The 14,388-nt window shown below is 42.7% G+C and overlaps 1 protein-coding gene across 3 annotated transcripts in view; it reads right to left on the minus strand.

Moving 5' to 3' along the window:
* Window positions 1–7,608: 7,608 nt before the first annotated feature.
* The window catches only part of CPEB4 (cytoplasmic polyadenylation element binding protein 4), a 64,412-nt gene continuing 57,632 nt past the window's right edge, over window positions 7,609–14,388 (minus strand). For all 3 annotated transcript variants that reach the window (XM_077757287.1, XM_077757285.1, XM_077757284.1), the window contains one exon: window positions 7,609–12,089. In XM_077757287.1, the coding sequence (XP_077613413.1) occupies window positions 11,862–12,089 (228 nt within the window). In that variant the 3' untranslated portion in view covers window positions 7,609–11,861. The remainder of the gene's footprint in view (window positions 12,090–14,388) is intronic.

The following is a 14,388-nucleotide window of genomic DNA, read 5'->3' on the forward strand; positions in this document are numbered from 1 at the left end:
AGGAGGAGTGATCCAGGAAGTCCTCGGAGATGATGTCTAAGAGAAGTCGGGTTGAACTGCAGGAAGAGGAGTGGAGTTGAAGTCTGAAGTCAGGGAGAGGGGGAGGGGGAGGCAGGTAATTTCTCACTGAGGAAACAGCTGGTAAGAAGACCCTGCCCCAGAAGAGAGACCTTGCATCTGAGGGGGGCCACGGTGTGGCTGGAGTGCACACGGTGGNGCAGGGGACCGGGCATTCCCCTGACGTGGTTCTCACCACAGTCCTGGGAGACGGGTGTCCTTGTCCCCTCCGCACAGAGACGGCAAGCGTACTAGCTCAGAGAGGGGAAGGGACTTCCCCAAGGTAGTGGCAGCCCACGACGGCCGGATCTGGGGCAATAATGGTGGTGATGATGCCTCATTGAAGACTTAACCTGATGCTGGAGATTTTATTTTTCTGCCCCTTCTGACTGGTGAGACCGACGATACTCGGGGCTTAACTAAAGTGGCCAGATTCACTCACCCCGAGGTGGCAAAGGAACAGAAATCCTGGGGCCTCACCCCAGAACCATGTCCCTATCCACAGCAACCCCCTGTCTCTGGGGTATGAGCCTGACTTCTCAATCCATGTCTCGTCTACGACCCCACACCACGCCTGGGGCCACGTTTGCCTACAATCTTGCCATTGATGAGGGCAAAGCAGAAATAACCGAGGAACTAAAAATCGTGTTTTCTTGAAGGCGGCATGGCTGAGCCGGCAGCTGGCACACCCCAGGCCTGCTTTCCAGCTCCTACCCTTCTTTTCCTGCCTCTTTCCCGAAAGCGAAAGTTCCGTGGCTCGTCTAAAACTCTCCAGAACATCAATGGTCCAGGGCACGGTCCCTGGGAGTCCGTGTTCAAATCCGTAGCAGGGTCCCGAAGCTCCGTTGCCGTGCGGATCGCCACCGTGGGAGGAATCCCATTCCGGATGTGGAAAAGGGACAGCAATAACAGGGCCCAGCAACGGTGGCGCTGGGCCTGGAGATGCCACTCTTTTCCCCGTCACCATGGCAACGCTCGCAGGCTGGATGGGACCGAATCCCAAGAATACGCAGAAGGGAAATGATGTGGGACAGCGGCAGCGAGAGGGTTCCTGCCTGACGCACACACAGTCGCCCTGCCACCCTCTCCTGTCCCCCACCCAGCGCTGTGTAAGTGCGCAGATTATAATAAAAGCACCACCACCATTAGGATGCTAATAATGATTCACATGTACTGAGGGCGCGGGCTGCCGACAGACACAGGTGAAGGCACACAGAGACCTCGCTTCTAGAAGGCCAGGGGCTGTGCTCTCCGTATGAACTCAAGGGGAAAGATACTAGAAAATAAATACGATGAAATCCAAGAAAGATTCCAATTTTCCGCCATCGCGGGCGGCTACTGCCGTCACTGCCAAATGTCCTCGTCCTGGATGGGAGATGAGATGGTGTGGATGGTGTGGACGGCTGCGGCCCCAGCTGTTGGCAGGGTGTGGGGAGGGTCAGGTGCCACTGACCTCTGACACAGAATTGTATTTCATGACTGAATTCTGTCATCCTTCTCTTCCTGTTCTTCCCATTCCCGCTACTGCCCACCTTCCCCCACCCTCGTTCCCCCCACCCTGGGACACCCCTTGGGGAGGGCTGCTGGTTCTGACTTAATCAGGACACTTTAGGGACTAAATCGGAGTCCCTTCCAATTTTAGAAGGTCGCGTTTGCTCTTTGTTAGATTTGAATTCTCCGGGTGGCAGAGAGAAAGGAAGTTGCTGACGACAGTACTTGGCTGTGGCCTTAATGTCGCCCTCAGAAGGGTGTTTTGCTGCAAATCTATGTTCAAACATTCTAAGTCGGTTCTTCTAGGCTCTACAGCCTCACATCTGTTCCGGAACAGCTGTTCAGGCTGCAGCAAGGATCAAAGCCGTGCATTCCAGAGCTCCGGTGCTCTAAAAATGGCAAGCACGTCTCTTTCTCTTTTTAAATATGTATGTAAAATCAGGAAGATAAATATATATTCTCTGCAGAAATCTATTTTAATGATTCTGACATCTCAGTCCAGAAGCAAAATATTCAAGTGTGGTTTTAAAATTCACCAGGAGAAATCATCAGTAAGAAAGCCTCTCCCTGCTCTTTTGGATTTCAGAGCTATATTTTTTTAAGGGTTATTTATTTTGAGAGGGGGTGGGCATGGAGAGGGGAAGGAGAGAGAGTTCCAAGCAGGCTCCACGCTGTCAGCACAGAGCCTGACGCACAGGACCTGGACTCATAAACTGTGAGATCAAGATCTTAGCTGAAATCGAGAGTCAGACACCTAACAAACTGAGCCTTCCAGGTGCCCTGGATTTCAGTATTTTTTTTTTTTTTTGCAAGATTACAAAGACTTTGCAGAGCCTCAAGAATGGGATGCGTGAGGGGAGTCTCGATTTATATGATCTCTATATACAACACGTTCAATTATAGTTCTATAGGAAGAAATAAAACCCTTCCTCCTGGGTGGGAGTTTCTTTGAATCTAAAAAAAAAAAAAATCAGATGTATAGATGTATATAATATGTATGTAAACTGCCAGGCTGTCTGCTTACCTACCTACTTACCACTCACCCATTTGTCCATCAAATTCACCCACCCATCCATCTACCCATCCATCCATCCACCCATTCACCCATCCATCTGCCTAGCTAACTAGATATCCTTTCTTGGCACCCATGTGATTTGGTTGGTTCAGACTCGACCTTAGTTTTATCAGTTTAGGAGATGACATAATTGCCACACACACAGTGTGTGTTAAAGATACCCTTGTCAGAGACAAAAAAGGGAAATGATTTCTCGATGGATTTGTAAAAGGGTATCCTTTCAGTATAATTTCTCGGTGAAACGCTAATGAAATTCCTCTTCGGTTGGAAACTTAAAAGGGGTGACGTGAAACAGGACCTGGAGTCTGTGTGCCTGGGTTCGAATCCTGGCTTTGCAGACTGGTTAACCTTTCTGAACATTAGCCACACTAACAGTACTTACCACATGGAGTTGTTGGGAGTTGAAAAGAGGAATCACCAGATCAAGCGAGAACTTGCACTTGTTAAGTGCACCATCCATGCTAGTTGATGAGGGAGCAGGAGGCAAGCTGACAGGCCACAAACCCCATAATCGGGTGGGATATGTGTGATATTTAGGAAAGGGAAAAAACAAAGGGCTAAGTGATAGAGATCATACATAGTCCTGCAGAACCTAAGTCTCCGTCACCCCTCCACAGAGATGTGGGGAACAAAGGCAGAAGGACAGGACAGATAGAACTAAATTTCCTTATAACCTGCAGCCCATTGACAGAAACTTGAGGCTGGCAGAGTAAAACATTTCTCCAGAACTCCCTACTGTCTTAATGCAAATGCTTTGCTAGAGGGTAATAGCCAGGCCTCTGTGGCATATAAAAGTCTCACTGGAAACTTCCCCTGGACTCTACCTCCCCCAATCCCATAGTATAAAACCAGTCTCTCTTCATGGTCCCGGGGTGGCTCTGCCTGCCCACAGGCCGTCCTGTCTCTGGACTTCAATAAAATCACCTTTTTTTTTTTTTTTTTTTTTTNCGGGGGTTTCACAGTACTAGAGGAAAGGGTCTTTCTTTGTCTTGGCTTCCTGCCCCAGACTGATCTGTGTCTTTCTCTAGTGGTTAAGTCCAAGAGAAAAGGGATGCGTTAAGACGTCTGTTGCTCCTCAAAGTGACTAGAAATGACACTTCAACTCCCTTGCCCCTACTCCTCGGGCTGTACGCCAAGTCCGGCCACTGAACCAGAGACACACGCTTGGGGAAGCCAGTAGATACACAAGAATCGTAGAGATGGCCCAGAGTCACCCAGGCTTGATGACTGAAGAGCTTCTTCCATCTGGTCTCCTTAACCTGGACTTCACTGCCCAACTCCATGACTCAAGCAAGAGTCGATTCTTGCCTCGTGTCAGGACTTACGATCAAAACTCCCATTCTCTCCTGCAACTTTTGTTTCGTTTCCCTGTCTCTACACTTTCCAACATGATACCTCGCACCCAGATCAGTTGCAAGAACAAAGCTTCTGTTTCAAAAGCAAATACCAATTAAAAAAAGAGAGAGAGAAATCCTGTCCATTGCTATTCCCGTGGCAGTGAGGTTTATGGGGAAAGAATGTGGGATTTGGTAGATGGGGCTTAAATCCAGCCTTTACCACGTCCCGGTGGTGTAACCTTGCAAGATACCCGACTTCTCCTGGAGATAGTTCTGTATTCTGTTCAGTACCTCACCAGGCAGGGGGGTGGGGGGTGGGCACTAACCATGCTAATGTATGTAAGTGCAAGGTTGTCAGCAATTACTGGTTTTCTCTTCCAGAATCAAACCATTCCCTCATTGCTGAGTCAGGAGAGCTGAGAGTCACCTGATAGATGAGGCCATTCCACAGCCCCGCTGCCACCCCCACCAGCAGCCTTTGGAATCCAATCTTCAATAGACAGTTAAACACCCAAGGGGCTGCTCACTTTTCCCTCAAATATGAGAGGTGAATTATGCCTCCATTCATGCAGATAAGGAGGCTCAGGTCCATACTGGACCCCGCCTAAAACCTTTTATGCAGTGTCACAGATTTTTATTACACCCAGTTCTCATCCTGGCTACCGCACTTCAGAACATGTCTTAAATGTCCTGTTGCCTGTAGTGGATTCTGCAGCGGGGTGGCAGGGTCACCCCTGGGTATGTTTGGTTCTTTTCTCTTTCTTGGTGTTGGGGGGGGTGGGGTGGGAGACGAGTTGAAAATAATCTCTTTAAAATGGTGACATTTGCTTAATCACATTGACATTTTTATGGTATCAAAGCCCTGCTTACTGAAATAGAACTCCAATGAAAAGGATAAAGAAAGCTCAGGCTTAGCTTTTGGCATTTGTATTCACTGATTCACCACCCTCCACCCCCCCATCTACCCACCGCAAGCGGTTCTTCACTGACACTTAATCAGATTATCCCCAGTAGAAAACACTGGTGGCTTGCGCATACGCTGGATTTGGACACCGCTGTTCATTTTTAACTTCCTTGAGACAAACTGTACTTTTCCAACTCTGGTCACCGCACTGAATCACAAGAAGACACTGTTCCCCACCCCCACCCCCAGCCAGTCGACAATGACACCCAATTTGACTAGAAAAAAACGATTCGAACTTAAAATATCCCGACAAGATTCGGGCATGCCAAAACAAAATGTTCTTTAATAAGAGACTGAATTGGTGCTGCCAGAGAGTTCGTAGTAGGGCACAAATGTTCATTTTCTGAATTCTTAGAGTTTATTCAAAGTCTGGGGTCCCTATTCTCAGAGCACTGGCAGGGATGCTGGGGACATTTGCAAGGGAAAATTTTCAAAGGAGGGAAATGACAGAAGTTATCAGGAAGACAGCATGTCATGAAGGCCAAATTCAAACCACAAGTTGCTTGTCTGAAGTAGTACTTGCGGTGGCCCTCATGAGAAATAAGGGTTGATCTGAGCCAGGGAGCGGCACAATCGAAATACCTCTGTAAGGTGCTGGTCCGTTCTGCAAAGCAACTTCTCTCTTCTGGAACTGGGAGTAGAGGGAGGGGAATTCAGATGCTAAACGGGAAATGGTGCAGAGTTTAGAAGCTGGGCGGTGATGTCGAAGCCCCGTAGAGTTAACGTGGACAATGGTTAACAGCCTTGGGAATAACTAAGGAGTTAGGATAGAACCAAGAGACCTTGTAGAACAAAAACCAGTGAGGCTCTCTGACTTTCTGCTACGAGGAAACATACTAAAATGGAGCACAAGAGATCCCAAGTATATCCCACGTGTAATCTGTACACAGAGGCTGTAGGCAAAGAAATTTGGTGGCGGTGGGGGGGGGAGACCCTTTTAAACAAAGTAAAATAGGTTTCTTCATTGTACAACTTCTCAAAGCCTTAACAAGCTAATTGTACAATTTGCTTTCCCACGAATCCGGGTGCCTTATTCTCTACGTTTATTTAATGACAGAACTTTACATGTTTTTGTCCATCTGTTATAGAAAGGACTATCTTACTGCTCTGAAGATCCCGATTTGGGAAATAAATATGCAGTTTCTTGTTTTTTATTCTGTCGTTACATACTTCAGAAAAAGAATTACCCTTTTATTTCATTGACAGCTTCACAGTTCCTTAATTTCTAAAATCAGGAATTTACTGTCCCCATGACTTTTGATCAGACTTTACGGGAGTATTATTCAACTGTATGAAAAAAAATCCCTAAAAAATTATTTTCCTTTTGAACTGGGTGTGGATACAAAGCCATTACCAAAAGAGGTTATGAAATAACTTGATTGTCAAGAATGGTTAGGAATGGGGTAGAGCACTTTCCTTTTTGGGTGAGTTTGGATGAACTACCAGTGAGTAAGAAAATGCAGCCCAGAGAGCTGTTTACACTCTGCAGACTCACTGTTCTATGATTTAAAACACCCAAGTACTGTGCCTACATATTATTTCAAGATTTAGTTAATTGTTAAATCACTGATAGTTGATGTGCTCTGGCCTCAAATAAATATTTCTAAAATTAAGAAAACAGAATCTACTCATGTCTTTTTTTTTTTTTTTTTTTTTTGGCCCCCTCTTCAAGTGCCTGAACGAAGCCAGAACGCCCAGGGATGTTGTAGAAGTAGCAACCAAATGTCGCCCACATCTCCACTGCCCTCAGGGGCCCTTCACTGAACTCGGAACATAAGTCTTGACTATCGCCTGCCAAAGCTTCAGTGCTCCAGTATTTCTGCGGGGCCCTAAGCGCTGCCAGTTCAACCCCTCCGATCCCCCTGGAGCCGGAAGAGCTGCATGTTGGGAAGACAATTTAGAAGCACAAGACCTCTACAGTCCCTTAGTCTAGGGACGGAAACTGCCTCTTCTAGGCTTAAGACTACCACACTCAAGCTGAGAAAGAACAGAAGTTAAATTTGACAAAACAGAATATTCTCAGTGTTACGCGTTCTGCCGTAACCAATCCTGAAGTTAAAGGTCTGAAGATGCGGTTTAAAATGTAAATACTAGCACGCTACGGTGTTCGGTAGGCCGCGTGATTAACGGACCGAATCAGAGATGGCACTTTCAGTTTCCGTGCTATCGAGATAATTGGCCCAGAGGCCATATCCTGTGATGTTAGGATCTAGGAAGGAACGGGGGCTTGAAAGTCAAGACTTGTTAGCCGAGATCCTCGTGTACGGCGGCCAAAACTCAAGGCTCTCCATTAGCAGAGGCCACCAACTGAACCCCCCAGACACGGACCCTTTCCTTACTTTTATTGGACATTGGCCTTCAGCAGGTGACTGAATGCTCGGGTCCCGGCTGAGGCCTCCCATGCACGCTGCGGGCTATTTAAAAAAAAAAAAAAAGACCCCGCAGGGAGGGCAGCACGGGAACTAGCAGCGCAGATCGAAGACAACAACCCACCGACATCTGCAACCTTCCATAAGGCAACGCACACCTGCCACCGGTCCCTATGTGACGGGCCATCTTCCCCTATCGGTGTGCCCTGCTGCGGCCCGAGAGTACATTCCTGGTATTTTTTAAATGTTTAAATTCCTGACCGTGGAGGCATAATCGACTTGTGTGGACAATAAATAAGTATATTAAAAAGGAAGCTGAGTTAAAAGTTTTATTCATTCAACATCTCACATTACAAATATTTAAAAATTATATGCATACTGGTATAAATAGTCATTTGCAAACTATTTAATAACATTAATTTTCCACTAGCACTTCAACAAATGAACTCTTTTTAAAAAAGGAACTGTGTTATATAACTTAAGAGTAGAACATACAAAAATAGGAACTTAACGTGAAAATGACTTTAATAAAAAATGAATTACCCTTATTTAAAATGCTATAATAAATACTACAACCTCCCCATACACAGTAAAAACTATATGGAAATTCAGCCAAGTAGTACAATTAACTGACATACTTAAATAACTTTTCCTTCTGATAATATGAGCAATACACTGGAAAAAAAAAACATTAGGGATTAGTAAAAACTAGACACCCACTTGCTAAAAGTTTCACTTCCAAAAAATATAACAAAAATCTGATGAAAATTATAAAAACTAATTATACTTTAAATTTTAAAAATATAAAAAATAAAACAGTTGAATACAATATTGTCCCAATTCTTACAATGCTATCAATCACAGTAGCTTTAAAATAAGATAATAAAATAAAGCAAATGACCAAAACCTCTTTTATTCCATTTTTAAAAATAATCTCAAATTTACATTAGTAGAAAGATTGATTTCTGATTCTTTTCTTTAGAAACACCAGCAAGAAAGAGGATTACTCTTAACAGTAGAAAATGACATTTTTAAATGTCTGCAATTAAAAACAAAGAATTACACTGCAAAGATCTTTCAAAAGTTTGAAATAAGTATTGCACATAACTTGAAGTTAACTTGCCACAATTCATCACATTCAAGTTTTAAATCACCTTTTAACAGAAGATTCAACTCTTCAAAACAAAAGGGGTGAATTATCAAGTCTTTCCAACAGCACTCTCATAAAATGCTAAATTCGTTCACTGCAAGTTTTATTTTGCATTCTGCAGAGGTCTGTGTATGGAGAAGTATATATATTATACCAAAGCGGGGGGACCTGAAGGGGGAGGGAGAGGGCTCCTTTACATAGAAAATAATCAGAAACACTTTATTTTACATTGCAAAAATAACCATGTAATTACTCTGTAACTACATTGTAAGTACATGGCGGGTGCCATGCTAGTGCGCTAGAACTACATGCTTGGGAAATTGAAGTGATACCCTAAAATCTGTAAACTAATTACATGTTAATTATGTTTTGAGTTACATGGTAACTCCCAACTACAATCCCATGTAATCTGAAGGACATGTAATCAATAAAGTTCAGAGTAATAGATAATAATTGTTTATGCCCTGTAAATTGAAGTGTAACCAAATCATCTGTAAACACGCTTGTCACACAATCACAAGTAAATATTAGTAGAATAACAATTTCTTACATTAGTCATGCATACTAACATTACACACCTGTCCCGTGGCAGGCTATTTTTTTTTTCTTTATATATAATTAAAAGAGCAGACATCTCTGAATCAAACACTTAACATCAATTTATTCATATTAAAAATGGCTAAACATTCACCGAGAATGTCTGCATTGTGAGTCGTTTTAAAAACTTAGTAAGAAGCTGTAGACAATTTTGTTATTTTAAATTTCTACCCTATGCTTACGCTTTTAATTTTTATTTTCTTTTTAGGAACTACAGTGTTATCTGTCATTTTCATGCGAATTTTTTTTTCATTAATTTGTGACTTTACATAGACTATTTCTTAAATTATAGGTACACCAAGAGCTGGTGTGGGGGAAGGATGTTTAAGCAACATGCTTTCTCTTCTCTGCAGACTCTAAAATAGCATTGCCAGTGCACGACATTCATAATTTAAAATGTATGCAGAGCACTGAAATGTATAAAAAGCAGAATATAAGAAAATAAAATTTATTAAAATTATTTATATTAAAAAATGAAGTATATGAAGATCTCTCAGTAATAAAAGTACAAAAAGCTACTCTTTGCAATATGAAAAATTGAGGTATTGCATAAAGAGATATCCCGTCAGTGAAAAGTGTGCCTAAAAATGTTCACTGTTGGAAAAACAAGATATACAAAAGTAGTGCATAACAAATATACATTATGTGCATGACAAAATAAGTTAGCTACAAAAACACTGTACCGAAATTCAGCAGGTCATGTACAAAGGGAAAAATTATTATTCAAAGCTAGTTCTCAAACAGTGTTATTTCTTCATCACACCTGTTTACTGAGTAGGAACAGCGCGACAGCACACCCCAAGCCGCCTACGAGCGTGTAAAAGAATAAAAGGAGGCAAAGGAACATTTCGATCAGAATCATGTCGTTCAGGAGAAAAGAAAAGAAGAAAAAAAAAAAAGTCCCTGACCAGCTACACGAGCACCCTCCGTTTGCATGACTGCTTTCCGGACTTGCGGGGAATTCTCTACAAGCAGGTCCCTTTCTATGCTTGACCATTAGACAGCATCTGCCTCCATTTTGACCTTTGGAACTTAACAGGTATACGGTTCAACGAAGCCCGTGTTCAAACTAAAGGACTGCTTTTCCTAAAGATAATCGCTAGGGGCCATCAGCCGGGTGGTTCCACCGTAGTGCTGGGGCAAGTCTTTGGTTTTGAAGGATCCAAGATGGTACTGTTAGGTAGCACAACTAGCAAGATCGCCACTGGATTTGTTTTGTATTTTTGTCAATGTTTTGCACACTGATGATAATCCGTTTCGTGGTGGGTAGGGCATTTACTAAGAGAATGTCAATTAAACTAAAAGTTATTTTCCATGACCAGGGCTTCGAGGGACGATTTTGAGATTTACCCCCGAAGCGTACTGTTCAACACATAATAACGCCTTTCGAAGCTAGAATTTTATGTATAATAAAGCATGCATTACTTGATGAAGTTGGCACTTCAAACACTGACTATGTCCCATGCTAAGTTCTGAAACGGTAATGTTATTTTATTTTATAGGAAGAGTAAGATAAACATACGTACCTTTGCACAGATTTACACAGTTACTTAGTTCAACAGTGCAAAACACTCTGCAACTACTTAACTTTTTTTTTTAACTTTTTTTTTTTCATTTTCTATGTTACAACTAAATTACAGGATACCCAAAGCAACTTGAAGTCTAAAAGGAAGCCAATCGGCAGCCAATTTGGATATTGGTTTCGTTTCCCAGTTTGGGCTACAATTGTATGGTAACACAAAATCCAAAATGATATCCTTGAGGTATCTGTAGGTCCGTTCTGCTTTGTTTTGTTTTTGTTTTTTTAACGTCAAAATGGAGAGCAAAGGCTGACACTTGATGAGTGTGAGTAAATTAGGATATAGAGTTTATACAGAACTTCAAAAATAAAATTTATACATTTGTTCTTCGGGAGAGGAAATGCTAGTTTTCCCACCAGTTGTCATTAATTCTAGCTTTGGTAGGCTTCCTGGGGCCGTGACCAGACGAGGAAGTTAAAAAATAAATAAGTGCACTCCCCTCAGTAGTACATTTACCCAATTTTTTACATTCTAAAGTTTTTTAAATGGTTGAAAAGAAAATAAACCTAGCTCTGCCTACTTTTCTATGTTGGTTTTTTTTTTTTTCCTGCGGTGGTAGTAACTCTGAGGCGCCAATGAAATTCTATTCGGCCTCGAACCCCTTACCATTTGTTCTAATGCTGCTTCGATCTTGCTCATGCATCTGTGTTTGCTTTAACATGCTCTTTCCTGTTAATAATTGTTAACTTCCTCCACTGCTGTTAACGAAGAAAACGGGGGCGGGGGAGGGGGGATTGGATGGAAAAAAAGAGAGGCAAAAAAAGAAAGGAAAAGGCAAAAGCACTTCTCTGGGGGGAAAAACTGTGTCAGGACAGAATGATAGTGTTATCGTTGCGTGGTTAATTTTAATAAAAGTATTCTTATATGTTATATTATTAACAATAATTTAATTAAAAACCCAAAATACTCTATTGTTTCATTTCTCTTTTTAATAGTTCTCTTTCTCCTCTAAGAAAATGTTACGGGAAGTTTTGGATCCTCTTGGTCTCCAGCAAAACAAGAGACTAAAACTTCCGTGCAACACGATGGCAAATACGAAAAAGGGGGTCGTACATACTGTTTTCAGTGACACGAGAATCTACAAAACACCTGTATCATAGGTCATTCTTTTCATTACACTGTTGTTAAGTTATAGGCTGCGACAAAAGGACATGCCAGTGTGAGGAGGTCGAGGAAGGGGTCAGAATGAACAGAAGAGCGCACTCATTCTGAGGCCTGAAAACGAGCGCTGTAGTTACCCTTTAGTTCCAGCGGAATGAGATATGTCGCGGACGGTCACCGCCTTCCTTCACCAGGGGCTTGTGGAATTCCCTGCCAGCACGAGAATGAATAGCAGCCCAGCAATATTCACAGTAATACTGCAGACAGGTGACATTAGCACAGAAAAACGGAGCAAACTTTCCACCACAGCGGGCCCCCTGACATTCATCACACAGCTGATCATCCAGGACATATGGCTTAACTTCCACCTGCAATCGAAAGTAAAAAGAAAGGCGTTTACGGTTTTCAGTGAATGGTCCCGGCACCGCTTGCTGTGGCACGTGCACATCCACCCTCTGTCCGAATGAATCTGTGTTCCAGAACAAGGGTCGATACCCCCTTTACTGAAATGAAGACAGTCCATCGTTTAAGAACCTGGCGAGGCTTTTATACTCCTCATTTTGCATTTCTGTCTTTTTAAAGGAACGCTTTGCAGAGGAAAACGATTCCACCAGAGATAAAGAAGCGAAGCCAGCTGTTTTGAACAGCATGAGATTAAACCCACGGGAGAATTTTTAGAGACACAAACCATCACTTTAATTAGTGGATCTGGATTCTTGTCGTATGTGGAATTGTAACTTGAACAAAACCAAGGAAGGGCTTCCCAGTTCCACAAAATAACCCTTCAATATTCACATCAGAGGGAAGATGCCCGGCTTCTGCGTCACACGCCTCTAAGTTGTAATAAAGGCTGGTTTCTATTTGCAGTATACACAGCATGGGCTATAATCACAGACTCGGGATGCTGCGAAAACAAGGCGCAGCCATGGTGCTTGCAGTCGAAAGCCTCGCTTTATTCTCTGTCAGTAAGGCTGGTTTACTTCAGTCTAAAAGTCAGAGGTGAATTTATAAAACTGGGTCCATTCCAGTGTTCAATAGGCCAACCTGTCATTTGAGTCTCTCAAGCATTAAAAATAACCTGGCTATTAATTCACCAGTGAGAAAAGAGTTGGCTATTTTTAGTCGTAGAGACTCATGGTTAAAGGTCCCTTATGGCAGGCCGCCACTACCACTGGGGCCATCCAGTTCTGACACGGCAGTCCTGACAAAGGTTAGCCGTGAACAAAAGACGACGAGTGACAGCAAGGCAGGAAGAGCAAACGGAACCAGAGCATTAGCCTTCTGGCCCTGAGGCCACTCCATAACATCTACGGAGCCGCAAGAACACTGGTCAAAGGGTTTGATGGCAGAGGAATACAAATGAAGTGTGCATTTCCAATGACTGACCTTCCGCCTCTGACACCTCAGCCGGGGTGAGGCAGTGCAACAGAAGACAGTGCTTAGTCAGATGTAGCTATTTTTTAAGTGAACTAAAAGCATGTGGGCTTGTTAATATTTACTGTGCCTTGTCTGGCCCTCTTCCTCCATGTTTATACTAGAATCTAGACCTTTCTTTTCATACATTCACAGTATGACAACTGCTACAACCTTACATTTTAAGCAGCCTACACGTGAGATGAAAGCACAAGCAATAAGTATAAACCACCACTGACTTGATAGTTTCTACATAATGAACTGAGAACAGCACAATACAGTCAATTGATAAGGACTTTTTTTGAGCCCGATGCCTCGGAGTGTTGATATCTAAGTCAGTCCTAATGAAAAGTACCGGTCTCCCATGAAATAAGGCGCTGACACCCAGCATAGAAATCAACACACTGCTTTTTTCATCAAGAGGGTCTTTCTATGGGGAGAAAGAAAACACCAAAAAACAACAAACCCCAAGTGAGCTGAACTAAACATTACGTTTACTAATGTGGCTGATTCACATTCTGGTGTAATGGTGTAAATTCCTATCTCACCACCAGCTAGAAACCCTTGCTTCTGGCAGCCGGTTCACAGGCCACACTGAGTAGTGTGGGTGTAAGATACAGTTATAGCTATCAGAACATCAACCCCTGAGGACAGGAACTTCTTGTCCTACGCGCTGATACATTTTGTGAATGCATGAAACACAAAAATAAGAAATCAATCTGTGAATGCAAAGAAATAAGACGGATGACGGAACACAGATTTTCAAATATAGTACCTTCGAAAATAGAGCAGAGCACTCTCTCTGAGGTTTTCTCCAGCTTTTTAATTCAGAAGGTAAGCCAACAAAGAGGAATTTAAAGTGCTGGAGATAATGCTAATTACTACCTAATTTCAGGTGGCAGAATGCACTACAAATAAAAAGATTATGATTTCTTCCACTTAATCTGTTTCAATGAAATATTCCTAAGTCATGCAGCCCTACAAGTGAGTTTATTCAGTCGTCTATGACATAGCACACTGGAAAAGAGAGCTTGCTGAGGTGTTCATGTTTCAGGATTAAAAAAAAAAAAGGGTCAGGGGCTCTCAAGGGCATTGATGTTTGTACCTGATATAATGATATTTACTGAATGACTAACTGAATAAATGAATGGAGGGAGGTGATAGTTTAGAAGATTAAATTGACCAAAGTGAACTAATGCAGGGCTCTGGGTAGGCTACTCAAAAAACGAAGAGACAGAAAAAATTCATAGGAAT

The sequence above is a fragment of the Crocuta crocuta genome, unplaced genomic scaffold (genome assembly GCF_008692635.1).
Source record: "Crocuta crocuta isolate KB4526 unplaced genomic scaffold, BGI_CrCroc_1.0 scaffold131, whole genome shotgun sequence".
Classification (NCBI taxonomy): domain Eukaryota; kingdom Metazoa; phylum Chordata; class Mammalia; order Carnivora; family Hyaenidae; genus Crocuta; species Crocuta crocuta.